Below are 17,881 nucleotides of genomic sequence, written 5' to 3' on the forward strand. Positions count from 1 at the left end.
CATCTATTCCACATCTTCTAACACAGAATTAAAAGGACGTTGGGATGGCTTCAACAGAAGCGGGTGCAACAAATAGGCCTCAGAATGCGATCCTACATCAGCAGCGGATGTTTATCCGACGTGGAATACGGCAAAGGTAGGCGGTGCCAAGCTGGCAGGAGGACATTGACCGAAAGACGCATGTGTGGAAAGGGAAGAGGAGTAAGGGGTTTTGGGAAACCTTAAGGTTTGAGTTAGAGACCTCAGAAGAGAAGAGAAGGCAGTGGGACAAGCGGCGGCTGTGAGAAGAGGAGAGCCGCTTCTGCCCTGGTGCTGCCATCGTAGGCGGCGTCCCCCTCCCAACTCGATCGTCTGTGGAATTTTTCACTTGTTGCTCACGAGCACAGATTTTGAAACCCGCACACAAAGTGTCCGGGCGCACAATTCGACAAGAGGTTCACCGTTGGAAATTTTGTTCAAGGACGGGCAGGGGGTGCGCGGACTGACAATTTGGGGTTGATCAGGGTGCGTGGAAAAGCTTAAAGGACTTGGAGAAATAACACTCGGCTGTAACGAGGTTGCCCAAGCATTGAATGGAATTGTTGTGCTCCGTCTTGCACGTTATGCACCTTCAGTAGAACGCATGTCAAGAGGTGTATCACAATTATGCTCGTTTACTTTTCGGAGCATGGTTCTAGGTTTAGTCATTTCATCGCATTCACACCTTAGAAGGTGTTTGGACCTGCTCAATTTTTGGTGCGTTTGAGTGTTAGAACTCATTGAAGATTCGCTGGTGGTTCAGAGAGGAGAACGAAATCCTGACAATCAAGAGAGATAGATTGTCTTTGTAGGTTTTCCAGTTTTTGGAGATGGCGTCCAAGCAGCCGCGCCCGCTGAAAAGTCTGAATAAGGGTCCTGGCTCCAAGCGCTTTGTGGTACGGGTTTGGGAATTGATTATCACAATCTTCTTCCCCTGTTTGAATTGCATCGTGCTTAAACCCTAAATCCTAAGCGTTATATTTCATTTAATTTTTTGGTCTTGTGTGTTGTTGCGCTCTAATACTGCTGCTAAGTTGCGTGGTTTCACGAATAATGTGCTTTGCAGTTCAAGAACTTTGCGACTCGCGTGGAGGAAGTAGATGTGGACGTGTTTCGCAGTCTTGCACCAGTGAAGTTTCAGCCTACCGCAGGCTCTTCTTTTTTTCACGAAAACCTTGTACAATGGAGGGTAAGTGGTACCTTTCTAAATAGTGGCTTCACTTTGTATGATTTCATGATTAAAATATATGACTCATTCAAATCAATATTTTGCGAATTACAAGGCTCTTAGTCTTTTAGTATCCTGCATCGTATGATCGAAGCTGCCGTACTCTGACTGTGAGATGTTTAACCTTTAGTCTCAACGTGGGGATTCAGGAATTAAACAGTGCTGCAGACTTCAACGACGTCTATCAGCAGCTGCTGCCTGTGGTGCAAACGCTACCACAACTTTTATTCCACAAGGAGACTGTGATGGAGTGTTTATTATCCCGCGTTCACATGAGTGCCGCCCTTTCCTTGGAACCGATAATGAGGTGAGTGAATCGATGGACAAAACTTGGGTCTCATTTTTGCAGATTGACTCGTAAGCGAGGACTCGCTATGCTGTTCGATTTCCTACAATACCAAGTTTCCGTTGTGAAATACTCCTGAACATTTAGATCGATAATGCTAGTGTGTTGCTGAATACGAATGGATGTTTTGTTGTTTTTGCAGTTTAATTGCGCTGTTATCTCGCGACTTAAGGGAAGAATTTGTACCGTAAGTATTGTGTGAATCCTTCAAGCACGTGAATGACGTTAGTTGGCTGTTTTGTAGAGATTTGCTTTACTTTCTTTTTCCTAAATTTATTGCATTTTTATCAATTCAGTTAAATAGAAGCGTTTTCTAAGATAGTGAAAGTGGGCAGAGATTCTGCTCCACAGGTTTTCTTTTGCAGAATATGATGGTACTTTGAGAGTGACATCACAAGCTGTTTTTAATTTTGCAGATACATTCCTCGCTTATTGGACGCATGTGTATGCGTGCTGAAAGAGGGGGCAGATCGTGATCCAGATCTTATTGAACAGGTATTTGCTTCTTCAACATCACCTTCTTATTCGTTTACAGTCTTTTAGGAAAAGAAGAGCTTGAAATGGGCATATTCTAACGTAGAAATTCGTTAGCTTTTTCCTTCAAGGGTGAGAATTGGGCTTTCGTTTCTGCTGTTCTTTTGCGGATCTTTCAATTGCATCATTAGTTTGTTTTGAATTTTTTGCTTCTCAAAATAATCTGCATCTTTAATTTTGGAGGTCAACATATCTAGACGTATGTTTCTTTGCCCGCTGTCGTTGTTCATGTCTACATCTTAGCCTTGTGGAACCATTTTGTATTTTTTTTATTTAGTCCACTTTGGTGTTCTGTGTGTTAAACAGGTTTTTACGTCAATTTCCTATGTCATCAAATATCTGAGCAAGCTTCTCACAAATGATATCCCGTCTTGCTTGAAGTGAGCATTTTTTTGATTCCGCATATTCTGTACAGTTCCTTCACCAATTTCTTTTGATTTTTGAGAATAGTCTTGCTGACATCACTTCCTTTAACTTTGTTTTCATCTTTGGTTGTAACAGGATGACTAGAGGGCTGCGTTATTATCCTAAATCCTATGTGCAGGAATTTGCAGCGGAGGCAGTTTCATTTTTGCTCCGAAATGCCTCCATGAAGCAATTAATCAAAGGTATTTCTCGAAGGACAGTACTGATGAGTCATGTTAAGGATTTGTTTCTCGTATCAATTTTGAGTCATTCGGATCTCTCCTCAAAGAAGTTGGTGGTGAACCATGCAGTTGCTAATTTGGAGAACATTAGTGGAACTTGCAGCGTGCTAACTTATTTTCCCGTCTATGAATCTGTAGGTGTTCGTAAGATTGTTGCAGAAGCTGAAGCAGATCCTATTGAGGAAAAGATTTCAGGATGCGCCGCTCTTTTCTGTTATACGCTAAAGGGTCCTTCCTCTGGTCTACACTCTCGTGCGGAGCCTCTGTTGAGACTGCTGCTCGATCGCTCTGTTCTGTCTGGTGTGACCAAAAAAAATTCAGGTATTAACGTTTTTATAAGATCGTTTCGTATTGCATTAGAAAGGGCATTTCATGCATGTACTTAGTTTTTGGATATGATCGCAGAACTCATGTTCCTTATTTTCGTCTTTTCCTGTAAGCGTCGCAATGAGGCTTGTATGTATTTCTTTTTCTTGCAGAAACCTTGGACACTTGTACCTGCTGACTCTTTTACTCCTGATTGCATAGTTATATACTTTCACTTTCAATCGGCGTCAACTAATGTAATTTTTTCTTGTTTCTCATTGGAAATCAGAGGGGAGATCTGTTGCTCTAAAAGTGGTGTCGGAAACTCTGAGCCGCATCATAGAGGATGTGCGCAGGGAAAAACTAGATCTTCTCTGGACCTGCCTTCACGAAGAAATAGTGCAGGAATTAGATAAAATGTCCTTTCTCAATCAGGACGCTTCTCAATCATCACATTCCGGCTTAGTTAACGGGGGTGGTGATCACATTGAAAAATCATCTTATAATGGTGGGAAATCTAATGTTATTGGTGCGCACGACAATATCGATGAGTTGCACCTGACTTCGTGTTTGTCCCTGCTGAATGGTGTTCTCGAGTATCGAAAAGGAAGTCGTGTTAATGGTGAGTGCAATTCATGGGGAATGTTTTCGTGATGAGGAAATTGGCTTTTGTTGAACGCATTGACTAGAAATAATTGTAAGATGCACATGAGGCTTGTATGTACTGAAGCTATGATATATAATATCACTTTGATGTTAGTTTTAATTTGCGAATTCATGTTTGTGCACTACTTTAGATCCGTATGCTCCTGAGTGGAACATCGCCATGTTTAGGAAATGCACAGCAATTTAAATTGCAGACTGGCAGGAAAAAACTTCTTGTTAACTTTGCCTGCGGCGGATTTATCAATATTGTTGCGTTTTGTGGAAATGCAGACTACAAGCCTCTTTTTGGTCTCGCAACAAGGTTTTTGCAGCCTTACTTTCTCCTTGTAGACAAGGAAGCCACATCAGAAATTGTAATAGTAGCTGACTCATCAGTAGCACTCTGTTCTGAGGTTCTCCGATTATTACTGGCTTTAATCAAGAGCCATGGACGACAAGCAGGTGCCAGCTTTGGACCAGCAACTATAGCTAAGACTGCGCCGACATGGGCTTTGGCATTTACATGTCAGAAGAGTACTAGGTATGGTTTTATACATTAGTTTTTAAATTTGTGTTGTTGGAATCATATCTTTTTGGTAGTTTGATTATTTGTTTGTTTGTTTGTTTGTTCAATGTTTCTGTCAGTTGTGACTTTCTAGAATCGCCTGATTGCTGCTTTACGTGCTGAATAAAAAATCTTAGATGACCAGAAGTTAAATTGTCGAACAAGGATACTTGAATGAAGAACATTCAACTCCAGTGTGGTGGAATATATTGAACAGACAGCTTTGGTTTCATTCTTCGTCGTGTGTAGTTTGTTCTGTATTTGCCTTGATAAGAAGCTTTTGTATGAAGGACCTCAAGTGTTTGTGTCCCCTGTTACCATATCTCGGCTATTTGGGCGTTAACAGGATGTTATCTCTTTGGAGTTTAATGCCATTTTTAATAACTGTTTCAATCGGTTTGTGACAAATTCAGTATTCTACCTTTCTTACGAGGCGTTATCGAGCAGGACTTCGACTTGTTGCGTCCATTTGTTCCCTATATTTTGAGGTTTGTCATTGTAATCCTTCGATATTCCTTGTGTATGTATTGGTTTAAATGCTTTTTCTACTTCTCTTATTCCACGGTTGTTAGTTATTTGTTTTCATGCTCATTTTATTGATTCTCGCTCTCCATGTTCTCATCCTTATTTTCTAAGATATCTTACAGTCATCTTCTTGCCACTCATTCCATCCAATGCGTACACCAAAATTCCAACATAAAGCCTCTGCATGAAATCTCCTTGTGTTTTGTGAAAGTGATACAAATGTAAAGAAATTTTATACCTTGTCGTTGTAAAGTTCACATTCATGTCTTGAAATCTGGAGATTAACATTCAGAGTGTTAAATGGTGTGCAATTTCTTTGCATTGTAATCCGGAATTATAATAAAAGAAAGTTAATTTTGACATGTTACGAACTTGCACATGTATGTGTATATATGCTTCTAATACATTTTTTTTCTTCAGGGCTCTTTCTGGGTTGATACAAAGGAACACCTCAACAGCACTTCCTATGGTGCTAGATTTGTGCCAGAAGATGGATCCGTCAGGGAATCACCCATTCTTATTGACGCATCTGCCGGATAGCACGAACTTGATAAACTTTGTCACTAGGCTAATCGAAGATTCGATAGCTTCGCTGAGGGCTTCTTTGCCGAATGGCCGAAAAATATCGAAGTTCGAGGACTTTCTGAAGCTCGAGCCTGCTTTGATGTGGGTGGCACTTAATTGTTTCCCTTACATTGTGGGTTCAGGCGATGACCACTTGGGACGAGCCTGGGAGTTTGCGGTGGCTATTGAGGACTATATAACCGCGTTTGATAAAGGTATGTAACTTACTTTGTTGCTTGGTTGTACTTATTGAGGATACGCTTATCTATAAATTTTATTTTTCAACTTGCTCAAGAACTTCGAAAGTTAATTACATAATTCAAATCTAATTAGAATATCCATATCTAAATAATGACTAGAGTTCTATACTGCTAGCTTGAGATTGTATACCTTGTCAATGTGAACACCGGGTGAGCTGAACTATTTGAGTCTGTAGAAAGGTCAAACAGTTGCCGAACTGGACCAACTGCCTTCACCTAAAAATCTGATTCGAGAAGGTCATGGATAAGATTGCTGGCAAACAGACCTGCTTACTTTAATTATGTATTGTAGGTGAGATAGAGGATTCTATGAGGACCGGTGGAGTCGCGAATAAGCTATTGGAGACTTTGCTTGGGGCAGCATTGTCTACACATACGAAATTGCTGCAGAGGACATCCAACAATATGAAAGAGTGTGCTAGTACATTTATTGCATTCGCAAATCGACACATGCAATCAGAACCCGTCTTGAAAGCGGTGGCTGATTATTTGGACGCTGCTTTTGGGTAATGACCTGTTGGGTCGCTTACTGTCTTGGATTTTGAGATGGAAATTGAGTGGGTTTTCATAGCTTTGTTATCTCAGGGATGGTTGTTGGAGATAGTCTTATGGAAGCATTTGGAAGTTCAGCTTGGATTTAAGTAATATTTTATGGTTCTCATTTGGCATGAAACTTGGAAATATTAAGTGTTTTTTTAAATCCCTTATTTTATTATATTTTTAGTAAAAATCACCTCCATCATTGAATTCTTTAGAAAGATGCTAATAGTCTTTCCATGTCTACTTTAGGATAAAATGTGAGGTTATGGAAGGCGTTGGTCATACAAGTATATTGCTCTGTAATGTACCTAAGCCAAACGATCCTAAATGTTTTTGGTGTCTCTAATAGGTCTCTACAAGCGGAAGATCAGGCCAGAGTATATCCTGCAGAACTCGGTACCTCGGCTGCACTGAAATTTTTCCCACTTGCAAGTGTGAATCTGGGATCTCCTGTTAAGGCAATTAGACTTGCAACACTGCGGGTCCTCAGTTACTTTGAGCCGCTTTCTAATTCGCATGAAGACGGCTCTCAGAACGATTCTAAACGACAAAAACGAAATGACGGTTTGTCGAAAGAGAATGGGAAGGGACAGACTAGTAAGGTAAATAAGTTACTACTTTAATTCTTTGTTGTTACAATTGGTAAGGCATTGAGGTCCTATAAATTTGATATGAACCTTTGTAACCTGATTACGCCCGTTCAAACTGAGCTGTACTTACTTTTGATTTGATATGACGATCGATTGATTAGTTAGCGACAGAATCTTACCGAGATCAGAAAGTTCATTACGTAAGATCGTACTCGTTCTGATCAATCATCCTTGGATGTTTTTGGTGCACAGCTGGTACAGCAGATGCTCTCTATAGAAGCGGCCCCCTTGGTGCTTGAAAGTTGCCGGCAAAGTAATCTGATAGTTGCTCACATCAAAGTAGATGTTTGTGCTGGTCGGGTTCCGGGAGCTTATGTAGTCCCACTTGTTCACATGATGGTTGGGATCTTGCGGAATCGATTTTCAGTGCTGTGGGATCCAGCTATGGAGTGTCTGGCTGCTTTGATCGATACCGTGGGTGTCACTGCTTGGGATGTTTTGACTGATTACTTGCAGCATTTTCAGAAAGATTTTTTATCACAGCCTGTTTTTGAATCAAGAAAAAGAGAGGATGTTAGGGAAGGCTGTGTTTGTCTTCCACATGGTATTACTAAACTACCCTTTTGTCTGGACTCCTTTACTTATTTATGTGATTTGAGATATTTTATATCCTGCTGCTACACATCAATTTAGAGTACAGGAAACCTTGACTTCAACTACAATTTGGTTTACCGTCTTTTTTCTGTATTTGAAGAATGTAAAATTATGTAGTTCTTATCATTAACTTCAATATTAGTTGCATTTGTCTGAGAGTTTACTTTTTTTTGGCTAATGGTGTTAAGATACAAATGTCATCTGTGATCTGTACTAAGGAAAATTCCATTTATTTGTAGCAGATGCCCACGCAAGACTGGACGCAAAATTATCTGAGACGACTGACAGTACAGACACTGGTACTCTTTTGTCTCTGGTCCTTCGGACCACTCAAAAACTACCGAAGTTTGCAGAAGCCAAATCAAGGCAGCTCCTTCCACTTTTTCTTGCATTTGTTGGTCATATTGATGAGGACAGGTTGTTATTCCTTCCCCTCCTTCAATTAATAGCTGGATACTATTTGATAAGTGTAAAATGTGTGTTTTTGTTCGTATTTTCATTGCTATGTCGAGCTGTGTGAAGTTTCAGTCGGTATGTCCACATAAGTCGAATCTTTATTTTAGGTACTCTTTGTGCCGTTAATGCTGAATGCAGTGGATCTTCTGAAACCACCAAGGGAGGAAGTGGCAAAGATTGGAAGAAAGCCCTGAAAGAGTGGCTGACATTGTTGAAAGATATGCGAAATGCTCGTGCATATTACAAAGGAGCAATAGTGAAGGGGATCTTATTGAATAGGTGCACCCTCTTTTTCGTTACTTTTATTTAGTTAAATACTTCTTTATATATTTAAAGGCATCTGTGGTGTAAACATGTTCTTGTTGGAACATGATAAAATCTTAATTATTTTCAGTGATTCTCGTACTAGTTGTTTAACTAACATTTGAAGTCCTCAGTGTTGTAAAGATCTTGTTTATTGATAAGGTGTTCGATTGTAACTAAACTTATGAAAGCTCACGGGAACAATAACAAGTGACGTTGATTTTAAAAAGATGATGTTTGAGTTCTATTGTAGAAGATGACGGTTAGTGCATAGAGCAGAAGTTTGTGTGTCTATATGACAGTTGAAAACCATAGTTTTTAGCAACACGAAAGGATGGATATCATTTGATTTTCACTAATGAAAGCAATTTCATGCTGTAGGATTCTCATGGACAATGATCCATCAATTCAGACGTTAAGTCTAGAATGTCTACTCAACTGGAAAGACAGCTATCTGACATCACATGTTATGCATCTGCAAAATCTCATCTCATACTCTTCTCTTCGAGAGGAGCTTACGACATGGGATATAAGAAGAGAATCTCATCAGGTGCAAGAAGAGCATCGGTCTGGGTTACTTGAAGTGGTTCTGCGCATTCTGTATCCCAAAATCATGAAACGCAGTGGCAAGTTTGCTGGAAAGGCAAGGCATCTGAGTTACCATTTGCTTTCTTTATTGGCCACTTCACTAATTCGAAAATTGCAATCTTGGCTTCTTCTATATTTTAAATAAGTTATGTTGATTGGCTTTCGTATCATGCGCAGACAGGAGCGGGTGTGCAAAGGAATGCTGTTCTTCAATTTTTGGCACAGTTAGAGACGGAGGAGCTGGCTCCTCTTTTCACTCTTTTGCTAAAGCCTTTGCAGACTTCATTTTCTGACGCCGCGTCCTTAATATCTGAGGGATCAACGCCCCAATGGGAGGCTGCAATTTTAAAAAGAGAGGTTACTTCTAAATTTATTGATTGGGTTGATGTTAGTGCTGTAGCAGCCCTGCAATACAAACGAAAGATGGGATTTTTACACATGGTTAAAGATTCCCTCGACATTTTTGATAGGGAAAGACTTGGACCTTATTTGCACGCGTTGCTGGGTCTAGTCTTTAAGTGCCTCGAAAGTACTTTGGGAGTGAGTGAAGAATCTTCTGAAATGGTTGAGAAAACAAGATCTGCAGACCAGATAATGGTAGATGGAATGGAATTGGACTCAGTGGAGAACAAAGCGGTCCAGGCGATTTCTGAGGCTAAATCTGCTCCAGCAAGTAATGCATCCATGCAGGTTGATGTTGGCACTGACGACACCAATACAGAGTCACCATCTGCTCTGACGGAAGTTGCTGACAAAATGGAGGATGCTGAAGACATAGATGCAGAAGATCTGAACGAAGACGAGGAGGAATTGGAGCAACCTTCGAAAACGAATGTTGGGGGTAGTCACGACTTGAGAACACTATGTTTGAAGATCATTGCGACAGTATTAACGAAATTTGAGGATTTCGACTACAATCTTGTGTATTGGGATATATTCTTTCAGTCGATTTCGCCTGCAATTCAAAAGTTCGCTGCGGAAAATCATTCGAGCACTGCTCCTGGGGCTGTCTTTTCCTGCCTTTTATCGATGGGAAAGAGTGTGCTCTTGGCACCTCTACTTGCCCGTGTTCCAACCCTTGTGCCGAATGTTGTTGCTGTATTCAGTTACAGAACCGCTACACCGGCTGTCATAACAGCAGTTGTCAGCTTTATTGAGGGCTTGTTGAATCTTGAAGAGGAAGATGGAGAAGATGGGCAGGAGGTTGTAAAAAAAGTATTGTTGCCTCATCTACAGGTTTTGCTTGCCAGAGTTCATGATCTTTTGTCGATCAGGCGGGAGAAACTCAAGTAAGAAATACACAACTTTTCTAAGCATATTCTTACTAAGTTTAATTGGACTCCCTTGTAATATCTAAGCTACAACTTTTTGTGTTGAGAAGCGAATTAGTTTTTCGCTGAGCCTTCAACTTTGTTACACATTGCATGCAAGTGCCACTTAAAAAACTTGTTTTGTGCATTCGCAGGGGAAAGTCGTCTGCTTTTTCTGTGAAACGTGAACTAAGAATATTGAGCCGACTTAGTCATTATGTCAAAGATAAGGAGGAGGCAAGGAACTTAGTGGATGTGTTACTTCCTTTCTTGAAGATAAAGAAGCGGATGGATCAAGGTAATAATAGAGAGCTCATATACACATTTACGTGTTTATTCTCTTCATTGTATTTCCTCCTGTCCTTTGTTTTGTTTTGTTTTGTTTTGTTTGTTTGTCTGTTCGTTTTTCTCTTCTTTTTTTGGATTTTTGGTTTTTGTGTTCCCGCTTGTTGTGAAAACTACAGATCATTTTTTTTTTTTTTTTTTTTTTTTTTTTTTTTTTTTTTTTTTTCTCATGTATATCTCATTTTCTTGGACTCCACTTGATGTCTCATCTATCACCTTATTGTTTGCGGGTGCAGATGTCTTGAAGGAGGTTCTCCATGTCCTTAGTGGTCTGGCACCAGCATTGGACGTTCAGAGTATCGATAAATGTCTTCCAGCTCTGGCGCTTCTTCTAGCTTCAGTTTCGATGCAAGGGAATCGAATTGCAATTTGTCAAAGTCTTGAAGAGTTTTCTCGTGTTGATTCCTCCCTTCTACCAGTGGTATGTGATGCCAACTATTCCTGTTTTGTTGAAATATCAGATGAACGCCGAATTTTATTAATGTTTATTTTAATTTTTTTTATGTTGCGATGGTTCTGTGCAACAATTTGTTATTCTTTTATTCCACATAACGTGTGTTGGTACATGGCCTGCATATACTGTCGTTCAGGTTTATTACAGTGATTTTGGTATGACTGGGAGAACTAATTTTCTTTGTTTTACCACTGTATGGATTTGTGTTCTTAATCTATTTTGTTCCTAAATTAATTTAAACTTCAGCTCACCCATTCTAGTTTTCGTACAGGCGGAGTTATTAGTTGACTTGAATGCCATGTCAACTACAACTATGGAAGAATTTGACTATGATCGGCGACTACAAGCTTATGAGCGAATGGATTCATCGTTTTTTTCTCATTTCAATAGATCAACGGGTCTGCTTGTTCTATCACAAGCAGTTTTCGACATGGGGTCTGAGGACATGTCTCTCAGACACAGTTCTTCGAGCTGTTTGCAGTCGTTCGTCAAGTTCGCGTCCTCTTTACCGGAGGAAAAGTCCGCTGACGACTTGCAAGATGATAAAGTAGATGAATTGTGCGAGGACGCGGGAATCTCTCATGATGTTGCTGATGGTGAACTGGCTAGCGAACCGGTGGAGGGTAGCTTTGATGTTTCTGAAGTCCTTACTAAGGGGGGGACAGGATCAGTCAAGTCACTGGTACAAAGGTTTCTACTTCCACATGTTCGTAATTCGATGGGATCTGAACTACTCGTTGTGAGAAGGGTAAGTTGTTCAAGTGCTAATTAGAATGAAAGGACAAATGCTAATCTTTTATGTTATGCTGGTGACAAAGTTGTTTCAAGTCTCCATCCAAGTTCTATCAGCTGAAGAAAGAGTTAGGAGGATAAAGATCACGTTCGGAATTTATTCATATTAGAAGAATGGTGATAAACAGCTGGTCAATTTCAAATAATCCTGTAATTTAATTTTTTGTTACCGCTGCAGGAATGGGTTACTTTACTACGTGTAATGGCTCTGAGCTTTTCAAAAATTCCAGCCCTGAGCGAATATCAAGGCCTTGTGAACACAGATCCAGAAGTTGACTTCTTTTACAACATAGTCCATCTACAGGTATCACGTTTACTTATTCTACCTACTTTCTTCTTTTAACAATTCTTTAACCATTGGGAACATCCTATAATGAGTTCGTGTTGGTTTTGTGATTGACATTTGTTTGACATTGCTTCTTCTGTTGGTCCATACAGATTCACAGAAGAATCAAGGCAATGGCAAAATTCAGGACCTTGTGTGCTGCTGGAAATTTCTCTCAGGTAAATAGGGTTGGCTTGTGGTGATGTATTCATCTATTTGCTGAAACACAGTATTTTCTGTAGTTCTATGGTTTAATAATATCTTACAATGTGTATCCAAATGTCTACTAAAAACATTTTTGGCGTGATCAGGGAGCCCTCTTGAGGATTTTTGTACCTTTGTTTATGAATTCTATATTCGAGGCAAAAGGTGACAAGGAGGGAAACCTTGCGGGAGCTGCTATCGAAACTATAGCATGCATAGCCAGCCAACTCACCTGGGAGCCTTATTTTGGATTGCTGATGCGGTCATTCAGGTTCCTTACTTCAAAAGCGGAACATCAGAAAGTTTTGGTGCGATTGGTGTGTTCAACTCTTGATGCTTTTCACTTTTTTGAGTCGAGAGCAGAAGACAGTATGTGTGAGGACACAAGGGATGATGCGAACAACGGCACCACACAAGCGTTACCAGTTGAGATAGAAAATCTTCTTCGCAAGCGTGTTTTGCCTGAATTTAATAAGGTAATGGTTTCAAAAATGGACATCGTCAATTCTTCAGTGGCTCTTGCGCTGGTGAAAATTCTGAAGCTTATGCCAGAAGAGGTAGTAGAGGTTGAGTTGCCACGTATACTGCAAAGTATTACAAATTTGCTTAAGAACCGAAACAGCCAGGCAGTGAGGGATGAGGCTCGTTCTGCACTAGTCTCAGTGGCTGCCACTCTAGGCCCACGTTATTTGCACTTCATTGTAGGTGTTCTGAAGGCTTCACTTACGAAGGGATTCGAGGTTCATGTACTGGGTTACACTCTGAATGCAATCCTAGTAAAGGTTGTAGAAACAGTGAAAGTAGGGGAGTTTGATTATTGTGTACCGCTACTATTGGAATTACTGGAGAATGATATCATGGGTGAAGTAGCGGAAGAGAAAAATGTGGAAGCTATTGCAATCAAGATGAAAGAGACGAGGCACATGCGATCCTTCGATGGCATGAAACTGATTGCGCAATTCAGCACTTTCCCATCTGTAGTTCCCACTTTGCTGGGCCCGGTTAGGAGAAATTTACCGAAAACGTTTTCCCCAAAGAATCGCGTGAAGGTTGAGAATATGTTGAAGCACATTGCCCTTGGTTTGCAATCTAATTCTTCGGTCAGGCAAGATGCTCTTTTTGTTCTGGTCCACGGGCTACTGGAAGATGGCTTAAAGGAGGAGAATGCTGTAGCTTTATCGCTGGCTGCCAAGAAGCAGGAAAAACTAGAAGGAAAGGGATCTGGAAGGCTGACGAAGATGGTTGCTGCAAAATCAGCAGAATTAAATTACAGTAAAGATAAGGATGCGAACAATAATGCTACCACTACCGGAACCGGAATTCCAAATGCACATCTGCTCACAGAATTCGCTCTGCAGTTGTTCTACACTCACTTGAAGAAAGTAAAGATCAGTTTTCAAGATCAGCTGACGTTGTCAATGCTCGATCCTTTAGTGGATCTATTCTTTAGATTTTTGACTTCGAAATATGACGGCGTCTTGTCGGGGGTGATGAAGTGTCTAAGTATACTCGTTAAGTTGCCTTTGCCCTCTGTGGACAAATGTGGAGCCAAAATGTCAAAGCTAGTGTTCAACATGGCTCAGCAATCTGGAAGGACTGATACTCCGGTTATGCAGGCTTGCTTCCAGCTTCTTATCACTCTTATTCGGCATTGCAAGACTGCAAAGATAACAGATGAGCAGCTTCGGTCGCTACTAAGCTTTCCTGTGTTTACTGACTTGGAAAGTACTACTGGGAGTACAGCTTTGGCTCTTTTGAAGGCTGTTGTGAGTCGCAAGCTTCTTATTCCTGAGCTGTGTGACATGATGACCCGTGTTTCCGGAGTGATGGTACAGAGTCAACTCCCCGCTGTTCGACAGGTCTGCAGCCAGATTTTTCTTCAGTTCTTGCTTGACTATCCACTTGGAGCTAAGCGTCTGCAGCAGCATCTTGGCTTCCTCTTAACAAATTTAGGGTAAGAGGACGAATCCTCTAAAAATCATTGTCATTTGTAGTTTGCTATCGTTAGTTTTTAGACTTGGATCCATCTTTCGTTTCATCTAATGCTAGTTATTTGAATCAGGAAATTGCGTATGGTTGTAGTCATGAGTTCAATGGTCTTAGAACACAGCAACGATCTCTGTTTGCTAAGTCTACTATGATGATCTTTGGGGCTTTTCAGTATTACTATTTTCATCAGTATGTTCAAAATGATTCTGATTCATGCTGTACACCAATCCTACAGGTATGAGCATGAAAGTGGTCGAGAGGCGGCTTTAGAAATGCTTCATACGATAATTATGAAATTTCCGGAGGCAGTCGTTGAAGAACATGCTGATACAATTTTCTTACCACTAGTGACAAGGCTGGTGAATGATCAATCAAACCATGTCCGAACCATGGTGGGAACAGTGTTGAAGGTGCTCATGAACAGGGTTGGTCCTCATGCTCTGCAGAGAATGGTGGACTTTTCACTCAAATGGTATAAGGGTGAAAATTTTCGACTTTGGCGACCTGCCGCACAGGTAAGAGTCCGGGTCTATGATATCTTAACAATTATGATTATGAGAATTTGATTTTATTCTTTAGCTAAACGCAAGGAGAAGGATGTTCATGATGACGAATATGTTTATTGTCTTACTAACTTTTTACGTGGTATTTATTATAAAAATACTGTATAGCAGCACTGCTCTTAATTATGCAACAAACTTTTTCTTGAAAATTTTCTTGTAAATTTGCTTATCAGTTACTTGGTGTTAGATACGCAGGCGCTACTCTTAGACATCTCGTTTCCGTATCTTTGTCTCTACGATAGTTAATTATTCATTTATTATTTTGTAGAGTTTTGTTGTATTTCATACAAAGTCGAAGACATGTCATTGCTCATTATCCACTTGTCTTTCTCTAGTACTTCGTTCGTTTCAAGCCTTTCATTGGCTCTACAATGAATGGAGCTCTGACCTCAGACTGGCATATGTTCTTGTAGGTACTGGGATTTTCGATTGAGGTAATGAAAGCAAAATTTAAGAATTACGTAGAAGAAGTTGTAGGAGCCACAATTAACATATTGATGAAATGTACCTCTGAAAGCGAAGAGAAGGAAGACGACCTTCCATATTGGCAAGAGGCTTATGCTTCATTGATCATGACGGAAAAGCTTCTGCAGCAATTTCCTCAATTCTGCTTCCATTTAAAGCTCCAGGTGAGTGTCTGATTCAGGTTTATTACATTTGGAAGACGTTTAGTGCCCTCCTTAATTTCATCTAAGAATGTCTGACCTGCAGTCTTGTTTCAGACTCTTTTGTCTTTAAATCTAAGTGCTATTGGTCGCTTGTGTTGTTTTTTCTCAGGATTTTTGGGAGTTAGTGTGCACTTTGTTACTGCACAAGCACTCTTGGATTCGACTTGTCTCTGGACGCTTGCTTGGATTATACTATGATTCATGTGGTCAGACCAATCATAAAAAGAGTAACTCGAAGGTAAGTTTTGAGAGGATTGTTTATTTCTATGTAATGTTCAATTTAGGTAACATGTGTGTGACTGTGTGTGTGTGCACACACGCACACGCCCGCGCGTGGACCTTCATGATCAAACAATATGAGAGTCATCTACTGTGGTGTTCCACATGCTGTTTGTCGTATAATCTCGCTGGTTCTTGGTTCGTTCAAATGTCGGTAGGTAGTTTCTATAGCGATTTTCTTGAAACAATGCATAGTTGGTATAGTGCCATATGTAATGTGCAAAATTGAGGTGTGAATTGAATTCGCTGACAAAATTCCTTATGATCACACACTTAATTTTGTTTTGTATTCTTTCGCCTGAACAGCTGCCGATGCTACATCCAAGTTGGCTCCTATTCGTTGCTGGATCCCTTTGTGAGCAGCTTGACGCGGAAATAATGGATAGTGCTCTGGCGGAACAAGTTGTGAAAAATCTGCTCTATGTCTCATCCGCGTTTCCTCATTCGGAATCAGCCTACCATGTCAGTGAACCTAAAAGCCAAAGAAGAATCGAGGAAGCTAAGAAAATGCTTGGTGCGAAAGAGAGAGATTTGAAAAAGGAAGCACAAAACTTGGATTCTGACGATGGAGCAATAGGGGAGGATGATGAAGACTTGCCTACTAATGGAGCCCTAATGACAGAGGACCATGTAGACGGAAGTGGTGCATCTTGGGCTCTTACACTTCTTTTCAGAAGGCTTGAGAAGGTTGCCCTTCGTGTTCAGCCCATCCAGGTAAGGACAGCAAACACGCTTTGGATTTTCACAGCAGAAAACATGATATTATAAATCCCTTTTCGCTCACTGGTTCACTCCAACTTACCGTTAAGACGTTTGATATGGCTTGGCAGGCGAAGGCAGTTTTGCAGTGGTATGCCGCCATGGCTCCTCGGTTAGGAGTAGTTGGGGTTCAGCCCTATTTGCGATCCATTCTTGTGCCTCTTTTCAAAATTACTGAAGGATCTGCGGCGAAGCTTGTGCAAGGTATGGTACCTAAGTATAGTGACTGCAGGATCGTTCATCATTCGATTCCGTGTTCTTTTTTGCTTTTGATTGATATGCACGTCGCCAATGTTGGAATGGATTCAGTGTTACTATGTTCCAATCCCTCGTTGTGGTGTCTCTGACGAGCTTTACTAGTCGGACCGTTACATCTCTGTCACTACTTGCTCACTTCGAAGAATGTCATGTTTTGTGGGAGAGCAGTGGAGCTCAAGGCGTTGGGCGATGAAGTGCTAAGCGGCTTGCGAGAATTACTAGGAGTGAACGAATTTGTACAAGTGTACAACAACGTTCGTCAGCGGGTTAAAGATGTCCGCGAGAAACGTAAAAGAGCTCAAAAGCTCAATGTACTTGTGGATCCGGAGCGCAATGCTAAGCGCAAGATAAGGTTAAATCAGAAACGACAAGCACAGAAAAAACGGAAAATTATAGACTCCAAACGTCAGAGAGGTCTCTAGAGTATCAGTTTTTCAAAAAAGCCTTATTTTTTCACTACAATCCAACTCCTTGAGAATCATTTAATAGATTTGGTTTATGGCACTCACTGGTGTGAAAGCCAGCACTGGAGGATACCATTTCCGATCATTTTTGTACCCACAAGAGTAAGTTTTGTAGATAGATTTTAGTGATCAGACTTCTCAAGAAGTTACAATTTTGTAGAGTATTTAATTAGTACATTTGATGATTGAAAGTGTGAACTGGAGCTTTACTACTCAAACGAGTCTGGACAAGAGTTGCAACTGTCTACCGAGCTGAGTCTGAATCTTACCTCTTTAGTGTTTTCTTTGTGATGAGCGTCTAGGAACATTTAATCGATCTAATTGTTGTAGGTTGCCACTGTGATACTTCCAACTCTATTTTCACTTATGGTGTTGATCACCCAATTCAATGGCTAAGTGATTGGGACATGGGCGGATGTGACATTCAGAATAGCCCGTAAACGCAGCAATGATGCATGTGGCCAGTCAGGTTTGGTTCAGTTCATCAGGGTCTGTCGAACTTAAAATCCAGTGAAGAAAAACGCTTGATATAATTTAGAACCAGTTTATCCTTCATTAGTAAATTTGAATCATAATGTTTATTTTTATGTTTTTGAAGTTTATCTCTTAAAATCTGAAAATTCGGCTGTGTAGCTTTGACCCGTGTCTCATGTCAGTGACGATGTGTATGTAATCAACTCTTTATAAAATAAATTTTACTCT

General features: G+C 40.5%; 1 protein-coding gene across 2 annotated transcripts; it reads left to right on the forward strand.

Moving 5' to 3' along the window:
* Positions 1-259: 259 nt before the first annotated feature.
* Positions 260-17,397, forward strand: LOC112279774 (uncharacterized). Of its 2 annotated transcripts, none has more exons than XM_024514443.3 (31): positions 260-914; positions 1,085-1,207; positions 1,396-1,553; positions 1,735-1,779; positions 2,009-2,087; positions 2,433-2,506; positions 2,628-2,734; positions 2,912-3,094; positions 3,369-3,701; positions 4,016-4,265; positions 4,703-4,777; positions 5,235-5,593; positions 5,931-6,144; positions 6,528-6,780; positions 7,021-7,372; positions 7,665-7,839; positions 8,017-8,157; positions 8,563-8,824; positions 8,947-10,058; positions 10,235-10,377; positions 10,661-10,845; positions 11,150-11,626; positions 11,849-11,974; positions 12,109-12,174; positions 12,307-14,153; positions 14,424-14,703; positions 15,165-15,380; positions 15,529-15,657; positions 16,005-16,412; positions 16,529-16,661; positions 16,884-17,397. In XM_024514443.3, exons 1-31 carry the CDS (start codon positions 849-851, stop codon positions 17,135-17,137), a joined length of 8,625 nt encoding a protein of 2,874 aa, XP_024370211.1. In that variant the 5' UTR covers positions 260-848; the 3' UTR covers positions 17,138-17,397. The 2 variants fall into 2 exon arrangements, with proteins under 2 accessions (XP_024370211.1, XP_024370210.1); XM_024514442.3 differs by having other exon boundaries at positions 710-914; positions 7,662-7,839.
* The last annotated feature ends 484 nt before the right edge of the window (positions 17,398-17,881 follow it).

The sequence above is a fragment of the Physcomitrium patens genome, chromosome 3, assembly GCF_059467195.1.
Source record: "Physcomitrium patens ecotype Gransden chromosome 3, ASM5946719v1, whole genome shotgun sequence".
NCBI classification, from domain to species: domain Eukaryota; kingdom Viridiplantae; phylum Streptophyta; class Bryopsida; order Funariales; family Funariaceae; genus Physcomitrium; species Physcomitrium patens.

Excerpts from the sequence above, each read along its gene's own strand:
- LOC112279774 (XM_024514442.3), top strand. The coding sequence starts at position 849 with ATGGCGTCCAAGCAGCCGCGCCCGCTGAAAAGTCTGAATAAGGGTCCT. Across the intron at positions 7,373-7,661 it reads CTGTGTTTGTCTTCCACATG|CAGATGCCCACGCAAGACTG; the intron begins GTATTACTAAAC and ends ATTTATTTGTAG. Across the intron at positions 14,704-15,164 it reads TTTGGCGACCTGCCGCACAG|GTACTGGGATTTTCGATTGA; the intron begins GTAAGAGTCCGG and ends ATGTTCTTGTAG.